Below are 12,504 nucleotides of genomic sequence, written 5' to 3'. Positions count from 1 at the left end.
TAGTTGACTCAAAAGTGTTTGCCCAATCAAAACCTAACACAAGTGGTTCAAACTATGTCAACATCGTTCGAGTGAGAAAAAGAATGTTTTAGGGTACACTGATAAAAGAGGGAACTAGATGTTGAGCCTTTTAAGGGAAGGTGCAGTACAAATTCAAACCTTGGAAGCTGAGTCTCTTGCTTTGGAAACAATGACAGGTGTCCTTTATTTAACACATGCTCCTGTCCCTCCCCTCCTCTCTTGATTTGATCTACTTGTTTCAGGGCCATATAAAAGTTTTAAGTTAACGGTTTTAAGCTTACTGGTTTCCAGCTAAAAGTGGTCCAAGAGTACTTGTCCTCGGAACTTGGAATCCTCATGAACTTGGGTACTATATCTTATTAGTCAATAACCATGATCTATTATAAAGCAATCATTTGCTTCGACCTAATCCAACACATCAGCCGTGGACCGCTCTGTGATCCGTCCTTCTCGCGAGAGCTTGTTCGGTATTTAAGATTAAATTGGAGATGGTAAGATGATGAAAGCGAGGTTAAAATAGAAATACACTTTAAACAGTTAAGAAACATCGGAAGAAGTTTGTGAAACGAACTACTTGGTTTGATCAAATAAAAAATTTTACTTAATATTGACAAGATAGGATTGGAGGTATCTGTGCATTCCGCTAGCTCTATTTTTTTCACACTTTGCGGCATCCAACGTATGGTCTTGTTCTTTTCTATTCAACGTGAATAATGAACGGGATATAAATGTGATGGTGTGGTGGCGACAGATCACATGGTCGGTCCACGGCTCGTATCGAAAAACCATGTCATGCAACAATTCTCTCCCTAATTAGGCAACTTGAGTGGGGACCCTTGCACTACTTGGCTCCCTGAGGATGTGTTTGGACCATAAAAAGGAGCCTCTTTTCTCTTCTGGGGGAGATCGAGACCACTCCCTTCTCCTCAAAGCTTGCTATTCTCGTTCCACAACACTCATTATAGATTAAACTAAGTCCAAATTCCCCCCCCAACATTTCCTCTTTAAGCTCCCCGTCTCGTCCTCCACCTCTCTCTCTCTCTCTCTCTCTCTCTCTCTCTCTCTCTCTCAAAAAAAAAAAAAAAAAAAAAAAAAAAAAAAAAAAAAACCATCTTTTTTTTTTTTCCTCCCCATTACTACATGTGCTTAAGCGCCCTCTTCCTCTTCCTCTTCCTCCTCGTCCTTCGCTCACCTCCCAACTGTGGGCGAGACCCAGTTCTTGGATCGGCCAATGGAAGGAGCTAATGGCGCCCGCGGACCCAACCATTGCCCCAGCTCGGGGAGCAGGGGGAGCTTGCTGCGCTCGTGGAAGAGGAGATTCGTCGGACACCTTGCGGGCGCCCGCGCGCGGAGGTCCCGGTGCGTGGTTTGCCTCCAAATCCAGCAAATTGCGGGGCTTCCGCCGCCCATGGAGGCGCGCGCGGTGGTCGTGGGGTGGAGAACCAAAGGGTGCGCGGGGGAGCGGACGAGCCCCGTTCGCGTCGCCGCGGGGGCCGCCATTTTCGACGAGATATTCCTGCACCACTGCAGCACGGACGTGGGATCCGTGCTGAGGGGCTTCGCCATTTGGGTTTCGGTTGCTGATGGAGATGAGCGCGAATTGGGCGCGTTTCGCGTCGATCTCAGCGAGTTCGCGGCGGCGGGGGGGAGTTTTTTGAATTCGAGTTTCGGCGGGAAGAGCATGAGCTTCGCTCTCGGAGGAGTCGCCCATGGCGGGGTGCTGAGTTTGAGTGTGTATTGTAGGATGGTGGAGGACGAAGACCATGATATTACTACTAGTACGTACATATATATACATATATATATATATATACATATATACGCTTTATCAAATTACGTACAGTACTTTTACTTTTTCGTTCGTCGAATCATATTAGGATCTGATCGATGCCTATTCTGACACACATTATACATGCGTCAGAAAAAGCGAAAGCACGACCTTTCTCGTGTTTTTCGAAGCAATTCTACGGAATCTATATGAATAGCTAAAAAAGTGCAAGTACCGGTCTCCAAGTACTTTCGAAAGCACTTTTACTGTATAAATTCATTCCAGTGAACAAATCTACCTCTCATCTTACTTGGTTTTTCTTAACAATCATAAATCATCATAAATCATGTGAATTATAAGAATGTTTCGAATATTATTTAAGATAGTCGAATTGGATTGCTTTTGCTTGTGCTTTCTCTTTTTTTTCTTTTTTTCTTTTTGCGCATAGAATGAGAGGAAATCTTGATGTGCATTACACCATGTACTTCTTTTGCTTGTTGCATAAATTGCATTGCATGATCCTTGTGCAATGGATGCAGGGAATAGTTGGAATAAAACCAAGTGCTTTTCTTGTCTCCCTGATCTGAACTGCCTTCGGAGCCGGCCCGCCTCTGCCTCAGCTCGAAGAGTCCCAGCCCTCCGATCCGATGCTAACTTTATCACGATCGAGAACCCTACCGAAGACATTCTTCGAATGGACGACGAAGACGGCGGCTTCATCACACTGGAGAGAGGAACCATCTCTTCTCGATCGCAGAGGCCTAGTTCCGACACTTTAGTGCACACCGATGGGGACGAAGAGGAAATCGAGGGGCGCGAAGAGGAGAAGCCGTGCCTTCTAATGGAGTTTAGCGAAGAAATCGATGCAGATAAAGTCGAGGACGAGTTCCTTAGCATGTTGGAGCAGAAATATTGGAAAGGAAGTAATGCTGAGCCATGGAGAAAAGTGGCTGAGGGAAGTTTGAGTATGAGCTTGGATCTGAGTTTGGATTTGGGTTTGGACTTGGACTTGGATTTCCTATTAAAAGAAGCCGAGGTCGAGCTCGCGAAGGCGGCGCAAGTGTGGAGAAGTAAAGTTGGAGCAGCAATTTTAGAGAAGGAAGAGTATGAGGATCTCATGAGGAGATGGGGGGTTAAAGAGGATGATCCTTCTCCAGTGTGCTTTGTAGGGTATGGCTTTGGTAGTCCAATGCACTTTGAGAACCAAGCACTCTTACATTGAAGTTAAAGGTGATGCAACAACTCCAAATTGGCATCTTAATGTTTAGAATTGAATCATTTTGTGGGAGGTGGATTTTATCATTTGTTCTTGAATCTTGATTAACAGTTAATTCTCAGGGAAAATAAAAAGTGATGATCATGTGAGAACTGTCTCACAGGGGCAATGCCTAATTGCCTATTAGATGGATTTTGTAATGTGAATTAAATAAAGCATGCATTGAGACATGCTGCAGTGCAGTTGATGTTAAAGGCATGTAAAGCCTAATGAGAAATAATCTCTTTATTAAGGCAATATATGATATATCTCAATGATTTCAATGCCATTTCTTACCTTTTTTGGTTATTAAGCAGTACAAATAGAATAGTTATTTTAGATTGATACGACTAGGCAAGAAAAGAAGATAATTGTTAAAAGCAGTGCGGGGATAATAACCAGCATTAAGACAAAATTTTTGCTACTCTGTAAGTAGGTATACTTCTATAATTAGTCTAAAATAGAAGGGGGTTTGCTTGAGGGAGCAACAAAATATTACGAGGACGTGCAACTTTAAGCAAATTAAAGATGCACCTTTTGCCATACATTAGTGCTTATATATATATATATATATATATATATACAGGTAGGTACATGTGTGTACATACATAAGCGTACAATCTTAAAGTAGTGTGTCTTCATTAATAATTATTTCTTTGATAAAAACAATTGAGGCCGTACAGTTTTGGTTTTTCACTCTCTCTCCAGAGGTCGTATCCACTGCTCTAAGGAATGTTTTGATTCACTAATCAGAAGCTGTTTTAGCTCCATCAGTCCTTTGATGATAATCCTGAGACGCAGATAACTTCAATCTGGGTTATGCTAACATACTGAAGCTATGACGATCTGATATGTGGATTCTCGTGTGCACTAAATGAATAAAGTTCGTCGTAAGTCGCCCCCTTAACATAGTAACTTAACATAACGGCAACGATGATACACTGATGAACAACGGCGTCTACTCACTAAATGACCCAAAATAACACGTAAGCAGTTATGCAACACGAATTTCGTGCCAAATAACACTGAATCATACATAAAAGACGCTTCGAAATTGTTGAAGAAAATTACACTACAAACAGCTGAAGATCACCTCAAATTTGCAGAACAACAGGATAAAAAGTAATTTTTTTAAAAAAAACATAGAGCCTGCAATGATTCTGAGCAGCATGATGCCATAAACACGATAATCGTTCATCATGTCAACAAATAGGAAGCCGCAAATATTCCATTACACCGTTATCTACCCGAGTATACCAAGAGGCAAAAGGCGAAACTAAAGACTAACATTATCTCTCGAATGAGAAGAACGAAACTAGTGAGTGTGACTAGGTATATTTTACAACACCTGTCGGCCGAAATAACTGTAGAGCATAATCAATCCGACCTGCTTCCTGTTGAAGTATAACTAAGGAATTTAAAATACTCGTCCCATCCGCGCAACTTCCTTCCAAATGCGCCACTGCTTTGGCTACTGGGAAGAAAATTTTTCATTTTCTCATCATCAACGATAACCAGGTTGTTGAATATCTATGGAATTATCCAACTCCCAGATCACTATTTTGCCATCTAACCCTATACGAAACAGTATGTAACAATAATGAAATTTCATTTATGGCAAGATTGCAGAGAAAATTAAAAAGATGAGAAAAGCTGAATTCGTAACCTGATGTGCTGAAACGTTTCACGGTGGTGGCCGCTGATCTTCTTAGCAGTACAATACAGCTGAAATATGTAATCAAATAAGTCTAAACATCATCATGCAGTGTAGATACAGTGCACTAGGCAACATGGCAAATGCTACTTTGTAGCCAAAAATGGAAAAAGATATTACGTTATGCAGTTCGCATGAGCACCACCACGAAATTTTGAAGGTTCAACTGTATCATTGCTTGTGCTCTGTTTCGATTGTCCATACAGCTTCCCAAGGGCTTCAGAGAACTGAAAATTAAGAATGGTAGTTATGAATTGTGCCAAGCATCCACGACCTTGCTGTAGATTTCCATTTCCTTGCAGCGGGAGTAAAAGAAATTACTCCCACAACAGATCCATCAGACCCACGTGCATTTTGCGTTGGTGGAATTTCAAGAGCTAAGGGCAATTAATGCAAAATTAAACGCACCTGTGAACCTTTAGAACTTGTTGGAGCTACTTTTCTCTCATCTAAATACCTGACAAAGCTCCTACAACAGACATGAAAGACAACATAACTTAAGAAATGAAATTTAATAATAGACCCAACTGAAGGAAGAAACTTACATGTGACATCAAATTCAGTATAGCTCTGTTTTTCTTAATGAAATATTCAGAAATACATGAAACACAATAGCAAACATAACAAGATGATGAGGAGTTATATATCATTAAAAATTATAAACCCACCAGAGCCCTGTTTCATCTGCGGTGAAGACCATAGGATTGCAGTCAAAGCCAACGCCAATGACCACTCTCTCAGAAAGAAAAAGGATCTGAATATCGTACTTTAGATCAATACACAAACAAATTTCTGACTAAACTGTAAAATGTAAGATATGAAGTAGCAAAGAGAAAATGCTGACCCACATCACGGAGAGGCAGATCACGCAAGGCCAGAGTCTGTGCTGAAGGAGAAGACTCAACATCATCAATGAAATATACCATAGAGTTGTGACCTAACAATCACAAGAAAATAAAGCCATTCATTGTCCGTATACTTGAAAAGTTGAACTATGTAATTATAACTGTTTATGACGAGGAAAAAAATGCACCTGCGAGTTAATAAAACGTTCTACCAAGAAACAAATGACACCAAGGAAGACAGTACCTGTGTAGGCCAAGGTATTTCCGCTTGGTGACCACCTTACACCAAAGGCCCAAGTAACTGACAGATCGAGTTGAGCAATTTGCTGTTCCAAATTGCACCGACAAAAAAAGAAAAAAAAAAAGAAAGAATATCAACTTACTTAATGATGAGAGAGAGAGAGAGAGAGAGAGAGAGAGAGAGAGAGAGAGAGAGCAGTCTAAGATACAAACTGAACAAGCATATTGCCTACACAGAGTTCCAAAATCCAAAAGATTTGTCCGGAGGAACTTCAGTATTAAGCACCAGTGCTTGATAATTTTAGCACAACAAAATTGCAAGTAGAATAAAACTTCAAAATGCAAATAAAACTTCAAAATTAATGCTCTATGCTGTCGTGGAATTTAGTCTAAGAATTTTAAAGTTGGTAGCGAAGTCTACATCAAACACTCACAATCATATGTCGCCGAGTAAGAAAACCAGTGAGCAATCGAAAGAAGAATAGCCAAAAACTGATCATACTTTCCAAATTAAAAAGTCGCCATGCAATAGACTTCAAATATTTTACCAAGGAAAATCATGCGTATTATTCATGTTAACGAGATAATGAAACAGGCATGCAACACACATGCAAATGTAATCAAAATGTATACCAGAGAAAAAATAGTGCATCATTATAAGAAAGTTGAACAAATAAAACCTCTCCAAATTTTAGATCATTAGAAGAGCCTTCCCCCAAGTCCCTAATCATAAGGAAATAAATATAGGTCAGCTAATATCCCTCAAACTCTTGGCTAGAGGATGTTAAGGGTCTTATACAGACCTTTTATCTACGCCCTTGATGAAAGTGCAAAACACTCTGCATTTACCGTCAGTAGATGTTGTTGCAAGAAGAACCTGGAGAGCAAAAGGAAGGTTGAAGTTGAAAACACAATTAATACAGAAATAAGCTCTCGCCATTATCTTTGTCTGTTTGTTAGTATTGGGTCTTACACCATAGCTTGTAAGTGAGATATTGCATCCACAAATGTTTCCCCGAAATTAGTCAAATTTGCAGTCAAGCAAATATGGTGCTTCTTTTGCTTTCTGATTGTATATCTGCTTTGGTACAGACAGCCAACAACTTGAGAAACTAGTGAAGCTAGCTATCTTAACTGCAGCTCTACACTTTGCAAGTATTTTCAGATAGAAAGTGATACTAGGTCATTAGGTAGTATTGTGGTAATTGTCCGGACTCCACACTTCATGTCTGATAATCTGATATACAGTTATCTTGTATATAAATTCACAGAAGTTGTGAATATTTAATTGTTCATAAGAATAAAATATACAGAAGACAGCTTCCGGAAATAAGTTGCAATTTGCATTCATGCTTCAATTTTCTAAATATTGGCAACATCAAATTAACCTCATAGAGCTAAAATTAAGTTACAGAAGGGAGCCGGCTTTAAGCATATCACATAATTCTCGTTCTTTTAGCTTCTAGCACACAGATTTATTTGCTATACAGATAGCCACATTGTCCTTCATGAAGGAAATGCAGATGTTTCAAAGGTGATGTGCTTCCTAAGGTCCCCAAGGAGATCCGCTATAAATCACATTTTTTTTGCATTCTCTCTGTTTCCTCTTCTGTCTGTCCTAGTATCCAATTCTTTGTGGGGACTTCTTTTCATCTTCTACATCTTATTATCATATTTTCTTTTTCACATATATTTCATTGTCCTACAATCATGTGAATTTGCATTTAGTTATATAACAACCGTAATCGAATTTTAATATATTTTATTAAACAGGTCCACAAGTAGTTAAACAATTGTCATTTCCAGACTGAAAATTCATACTAACTTGAAATCAATAAATGTATGAATAAACTAGGAGGATTAAAAAACAAGCTTACATTATTAGGATGCCAGGCAACACTTGTGACAGAAGAATTATGCTTTTTCCTGATAAGCTTGCTAACCCACCTAGAAAAAAAAAGTCATAACCAGATATGTTAAATTGTTTGAAAAGCAAAGAACATAAAACTACTTATGGCATATAAGAAGTGATGGTCATTGAACTAATATCCATCCTAATGATTGGAAAAATGCGATGTTAGATAGTTGATTAAAAAGGGGGCGTCAAAAGCATGGAGAAATTGAAAATAACCAAGTTTCCAATATAAGGGGACATACAAAATGAACCAAGAGTTTTTTAATGGGATAGGATTACAGATTCTGCACATTTTGCAGATTCTTGTTGTAGCTTACTCTCTGGACCTTTAGCATCAATATCACACTAATTAGGTAATAGTGTGTAATAATAAAAAATTCTTTAGGCTTACAGTTGGCTACAAAAACATTGAAGGGGGGAAAAAACAATTGAAGAAGGAAAAGAAAAGGGCAATTACCAGTTGTTCTCTTGCTCATAGTAGCATATGCAAACAGTTTTAGCTCCACTTCCAACAGCAAACTTGTTTTCTGCGAAACAAAAGCATGGTTTATATAGATGTGGGCTAGTTTTAAATATCAACAAGAACAATAACATATCTATTCAACAAACTAAAGTACACATTCTGCTTCCTACAAGGTGACAAAATAACCTATAATGCATGCCAGCTTTCTGCAAGTACCTTTAGGACTCCACTGAACACATAGAGCAGCTCTGTTTAGCCTAAGAATGACAAGAGTAGGTACCCATTCAGATGCTTCTTGGCTCCAAACATATCTGAAAATAGGGAAAGGAACAAAGCCGCCAATTATCATTTCTTACACAAAAAGAATGTTTAATCTTTTAAAACGAACACAGATCCAAGAGATGCTAACTTTTAGGTACACACTTACGAATTCCTATCATGTGATACTGTTACAATTTTGTTTGAATTTACGCTCCAGTCAATTCCAGATATAATTTGATCATGCTGTGAGAGAGGAAGAAGAAATTAGTTTTGTTACTTTTACTGAAAAGTAGATATTCAAGGTAATTGACAAGAAGATGTAGAGTATGAATTTGGGGCAGAAAAATAGAATTATCATGTTATATTATTACTGTCCATTGAAAACAGGCACAATACAGTAGATAAAAAATCAGTATTACCTTGTAAAGAACATGTACTTTCTCCCACTTGTCTGCCAACAATTTATAGATATGCACTTCAGTATTGTTTGGACAAAATGCAATCACTGCAAATAACAATGAAGATATTACTGTCAAGTCCAGAAAGGAAGATATTATTGAGTTGATTTGCAATCTCCTATCTCAACTTGCAATGAAAAGAAAGAAATGCAACAAATATGTAAATACGAGAAGACATTCTAGTAAATAAATCACATAATAATAAAAAGGAGTATGTAATGCCATTTTCAGACTCAAATTTAAAATTCAGTATTGAGATATGCACTAGAACAAGAATGGCTTTGCAAAAGTGATTCTACAAAAGGCACTAGACTCTTCCATGATATACTCATGGTGCATACAGCTCTCTACATTCCAGCAACAAGTATCAAGCAAATCTATCCGCATACACCGTCAAATCTACACCATTCTCTCAAAGTTTAGTACCAGGGCCGCGAAGCAAAATGGTTGCAAACTGAGTACCAATTAAGTGAGAGAAATTCTGCTCTTCATCAGCTACCAATAGTTTAAAAATAGTATAATTGCTCCCCAAAGGATCTTAACTTGGTGGCGGAAATCACAACTTGAAAAGTGGTGCAGTATATTATCTAGTTTCCAATTATGCCGGTATTTGTACCGTCCCAAATCATTTTGCACTCTCCTACTGTCATTTAATTCTTACTCTTTTCTTCTACTCCACAGTGATAACACAAGCAGGTAGCCTTCTACTTCAACAAAGTAACTTCAAAACGTTGCCAAAAACATTCCCTAAGATAGATCCAGTTTCTACCGCGAACTAAATACTAAAATCAAAACGATATCATCTTGATCTGGAGACTATCACACGAGCATCCACCGCGACCGACTACTATATTCTCAACAACCGACGAAGAAGATTAATCGAATGTATCAATGGACAAGAGAAAATTCATAGAAGCTAGTTTAAATTCGCCAACTCATGCTAAGATCTAAGACTACATCTTAAAGGAAACGAATCGGAGAGATTTGTGAAGAGAACAAAGAGATTAGGGCAAGGGGAAGGGATTACTCGATTGATCGGGGCTCCATGCGTGGCAGGTGATGCACTCGGCGAATTGATGGATCTCGACCGCGGCCATGGCCTCACCGCGGCCTCCTCTCCTCTTCCCTCCTCACCTCTAGGGATTCTACTTCGTAGGAAGAGGGAAGGAGTGAGGATTCGTCGGAGAATTAGGGGTGTTGGTGATGGGGTCGCGTAGATCCAAAACGAGAGAGAGAGAGAGAGAGAGAGAGAGAGGAGTGGGGGAGAAGGGAAAGGAGAATAGAGGTGTGGTTGGACACGACGACGACCCGATTTGGTGAATATGTACGAAGACCCCCTCAATTTTAGATATTTTTGAAGTAGATCCTCTTTTCCGTTTTCTTTCGTTTTCTTTTTTGTTGATAGTTTACAAATTTTAAATTTTATCTTAGTAAACAGTATTTAGAATAAATTTAATTTAATATTAATATAACTATTATTATTAAAGCGAATAAATACAATTACAAATAATTAAAAAATTGACGAACATGTGAGTTGTTTAAATTGAGAAAGCTAAATATTAGTTATTAGTATTAATAATAATGTAATCGCTAGGTATTTGCATTTTTGATACACATTGATACGAGTATAAAGTTTTGTCACGTTTAATAGGAGGTTGAAAATGAAAATTCTAGCTTTTTCTGGGTGAAGCTTAAGTTAGCGTTTACCAATATTACTTACAATGAATTTAAAATATTTATTTTGAAGTAAATTAACTAGGGAGTTATTTAAATAAGTCGAGCTCACTGGTTAACAAATTCTAAAGTGGAATTGACCAGCCGAAGAATGATTGACTTAATTAGATAAGATGAGTAAACAGGATAATTTAGGTTGATTGAATCAGTTATCTAGGCTCAATTTGGGATTATGGATCGCATAAGTTAAACATGATCAAAGACTAATAACCTTTTGTTTTGTTTTTGTAAATTACACCACCTCAATCACAATATTTATTAGAAGGTCTGAATGGAGAATATATATANAATATTTTGTACTATTAAGTTTTCCGCCGTTAGATTTAACCCTTTGACTATTTTCATCCGTTAGATTACATTATTAAACTAATAACTCACTCGATCCAAGGAGACTCACATTATCCTAACTGTATATTTTTTCATCAAAGAGCCGAAAACCTAATAGCACAAATAGCTTGGTGTTATTGATAGTATTCTGGCTTAGATCTATAGAATCCGGCTGGGATAGTATCGACAGCACCAAGCGTTTGGGTTAGTGATATCAAATTCACTTATTAGTCTAGTTAATTTATTTTGAGTTTGGTTCAACGACTCATGTAATGAGCTAGTTAGTAATTGATTGGAACTTTAATTGACCCATTTTGTATGTTGAGCCAAGTGATGTTAAGAGAGAAATTTTCTTTGAGTTTTGATAAAGAAAGAGTTCTCATTTTGCTCTCTAGGATTCCGTTTTCTTGAGATAGAGAAGAGAGGTGTAGGGCGAGTTGGAGAAGTAGCTATCTTGTTCTTCTTACTTGATTAAAAAACTTCCAAGGTAAATTGGAGGAATTCTAAGAGGTATTTCGAAATGAAATTCGCGGAATTGAAAGGTGCTTCAAAGAAGGTGTAATAAGAAGAAATTTTTATTGGAAGGTCATAAGCCCATTGTAATAGAGTGGTAATCTCTAAACAAATCTTGTAATCTCCTCATTTGACAGTGGATTTGATCTTTTCGTGCCTGCGGATATAGTCCGATTTTGACGAATCACATAAATTCTCTTGTGTTGTTGTGGTTGTGTTTGAATTTTTCTCTTTCAACTTTATTTACTCTATTTTGCATATTTTAATTGTGAATAATTTAAAAATATCACATTTATTTACTAGTGTGGTTGGTATTTTGATAGTCTTGGTTTCGTTGTTAGCGCACTACAATATATTACTGTTAGTTTTGATTATTTTAATATAAAATAAATTCTTTGTAAAGTCGATGCTAATTTGTGCTAGTGAAATTTTTTTTTTTTGAGAGGAAGGTAGCACGCTACCCGCTTCATTCATTGATTTGGTGAATTAAGCTACAGGTGTGGGGCAACCGGGCCCCGCGAAACGGCCAAGGCAAAGGGCAAAAAAAGGTAAAAACTGTACTAAGTTGATCTGAGCAGCGGTTCCCACTCCTTCAGCAATTTCTTGAGACTGCTTACCGCCACCCCTGGGTTAGGCTAGATATTCCAAAAGATCGTATCGTTCCTGACCTTCCAGATAATCCACCAACACCCTACTAGGTCAATGAGACCGGAACGCTTGTTCTGATGTGCTTTTTTCTCCCTCCACCTGTCCCAAACTAGGTTCACATCGACACCCAGGTCAAGAGTTTGGATGTCTTCCATCCCTGTCACCAATACAAACTTACCGAATGCACACCTGGTGAATAGATAATCCGCTGATTCGACCTCCACCCCACAAAGCACGCAGGTTGGATCCTGAATCCACCCTCGCTTGACAAGCCTATCTCTTGTGAGGATCCTTTTCTTGAGGAGCAGCCACAAAAAAACTTTAACTTTCAGCGGGATTTTA

The 12,504-nt window shown here is 38.2% G+C and overlaps 2 protein-coding genes across 2 annotated transcripts; one reads left to right on the top strand and one right to left on the bottom strand.

Moving 5' to 3' along the window:
- On the top strand, positions 771-3,302 carry LOC109727062. The gene is made up of 2 exons (XM_020256933.1): positions 771-1,799; positions 2,329-3,302. Exons 1-2 carry the CDS (start codon positions 1,253-1,255, stop codon positions 3,009-3,011), a joined length of 1,230 nt encoding a protein of 409 aa, XP_020112522.1. The 5' UTR covers positions 771-1,252; the 3' UTR covers positions 3,012-3,302.
- Positions 4,112-10,206, bottom strand: LOC109727594 (actin-related protein 2/3 complex subunit 1A-like). Its single transcript, XM_020257754.1, has 15 exons — positions 9,968-10,206; positions 8,902-8,987; positions 8,649-8,725; positions 8,438-8,532; positions 8,216-8,285; positions 7,721-7,790; positions 6,647-6,720; positions 6,524-6,566; positions 5,848-5,929; positions 5,607-5,695; positions 5,427-5,512; positions 5,167-5,227; positions 4,879-4,985; positions 4,711-4,769; positions 4,112-4,619 (listed from the first exon to the last, which is right to left on the bottom strand). The coding sequence occupies exons 1-15, from the start codon at positions 10,035-10,037 to the stop codon at positions 4,549-4,551; spliced, it is 1,140 nt and encodes a 379-aa protein (XP_020113343.1). The 5' UTR covers positions 10,038-10,206; the 3' UTR covers positions 4,112-4,548.

The sequence above is a fragment of the Ananas comosus genome, linkage group 22 (genome assembly GCF_001540865.1).
Source record: "Ananas comosus cultivar F153 linkage group 22, ASM154086v1, whole genome shotgun sequence".
NCBI classification, from domain to species: Eukaryota; Viridiplantae; Streptophyta; class Magnoliopsida; order Poales; family Bromeliaceae; genus Ananas; species Ananas comosus.
This window is presented reverse-complemented; position numbering and strand designations above follow the sequence as displayed.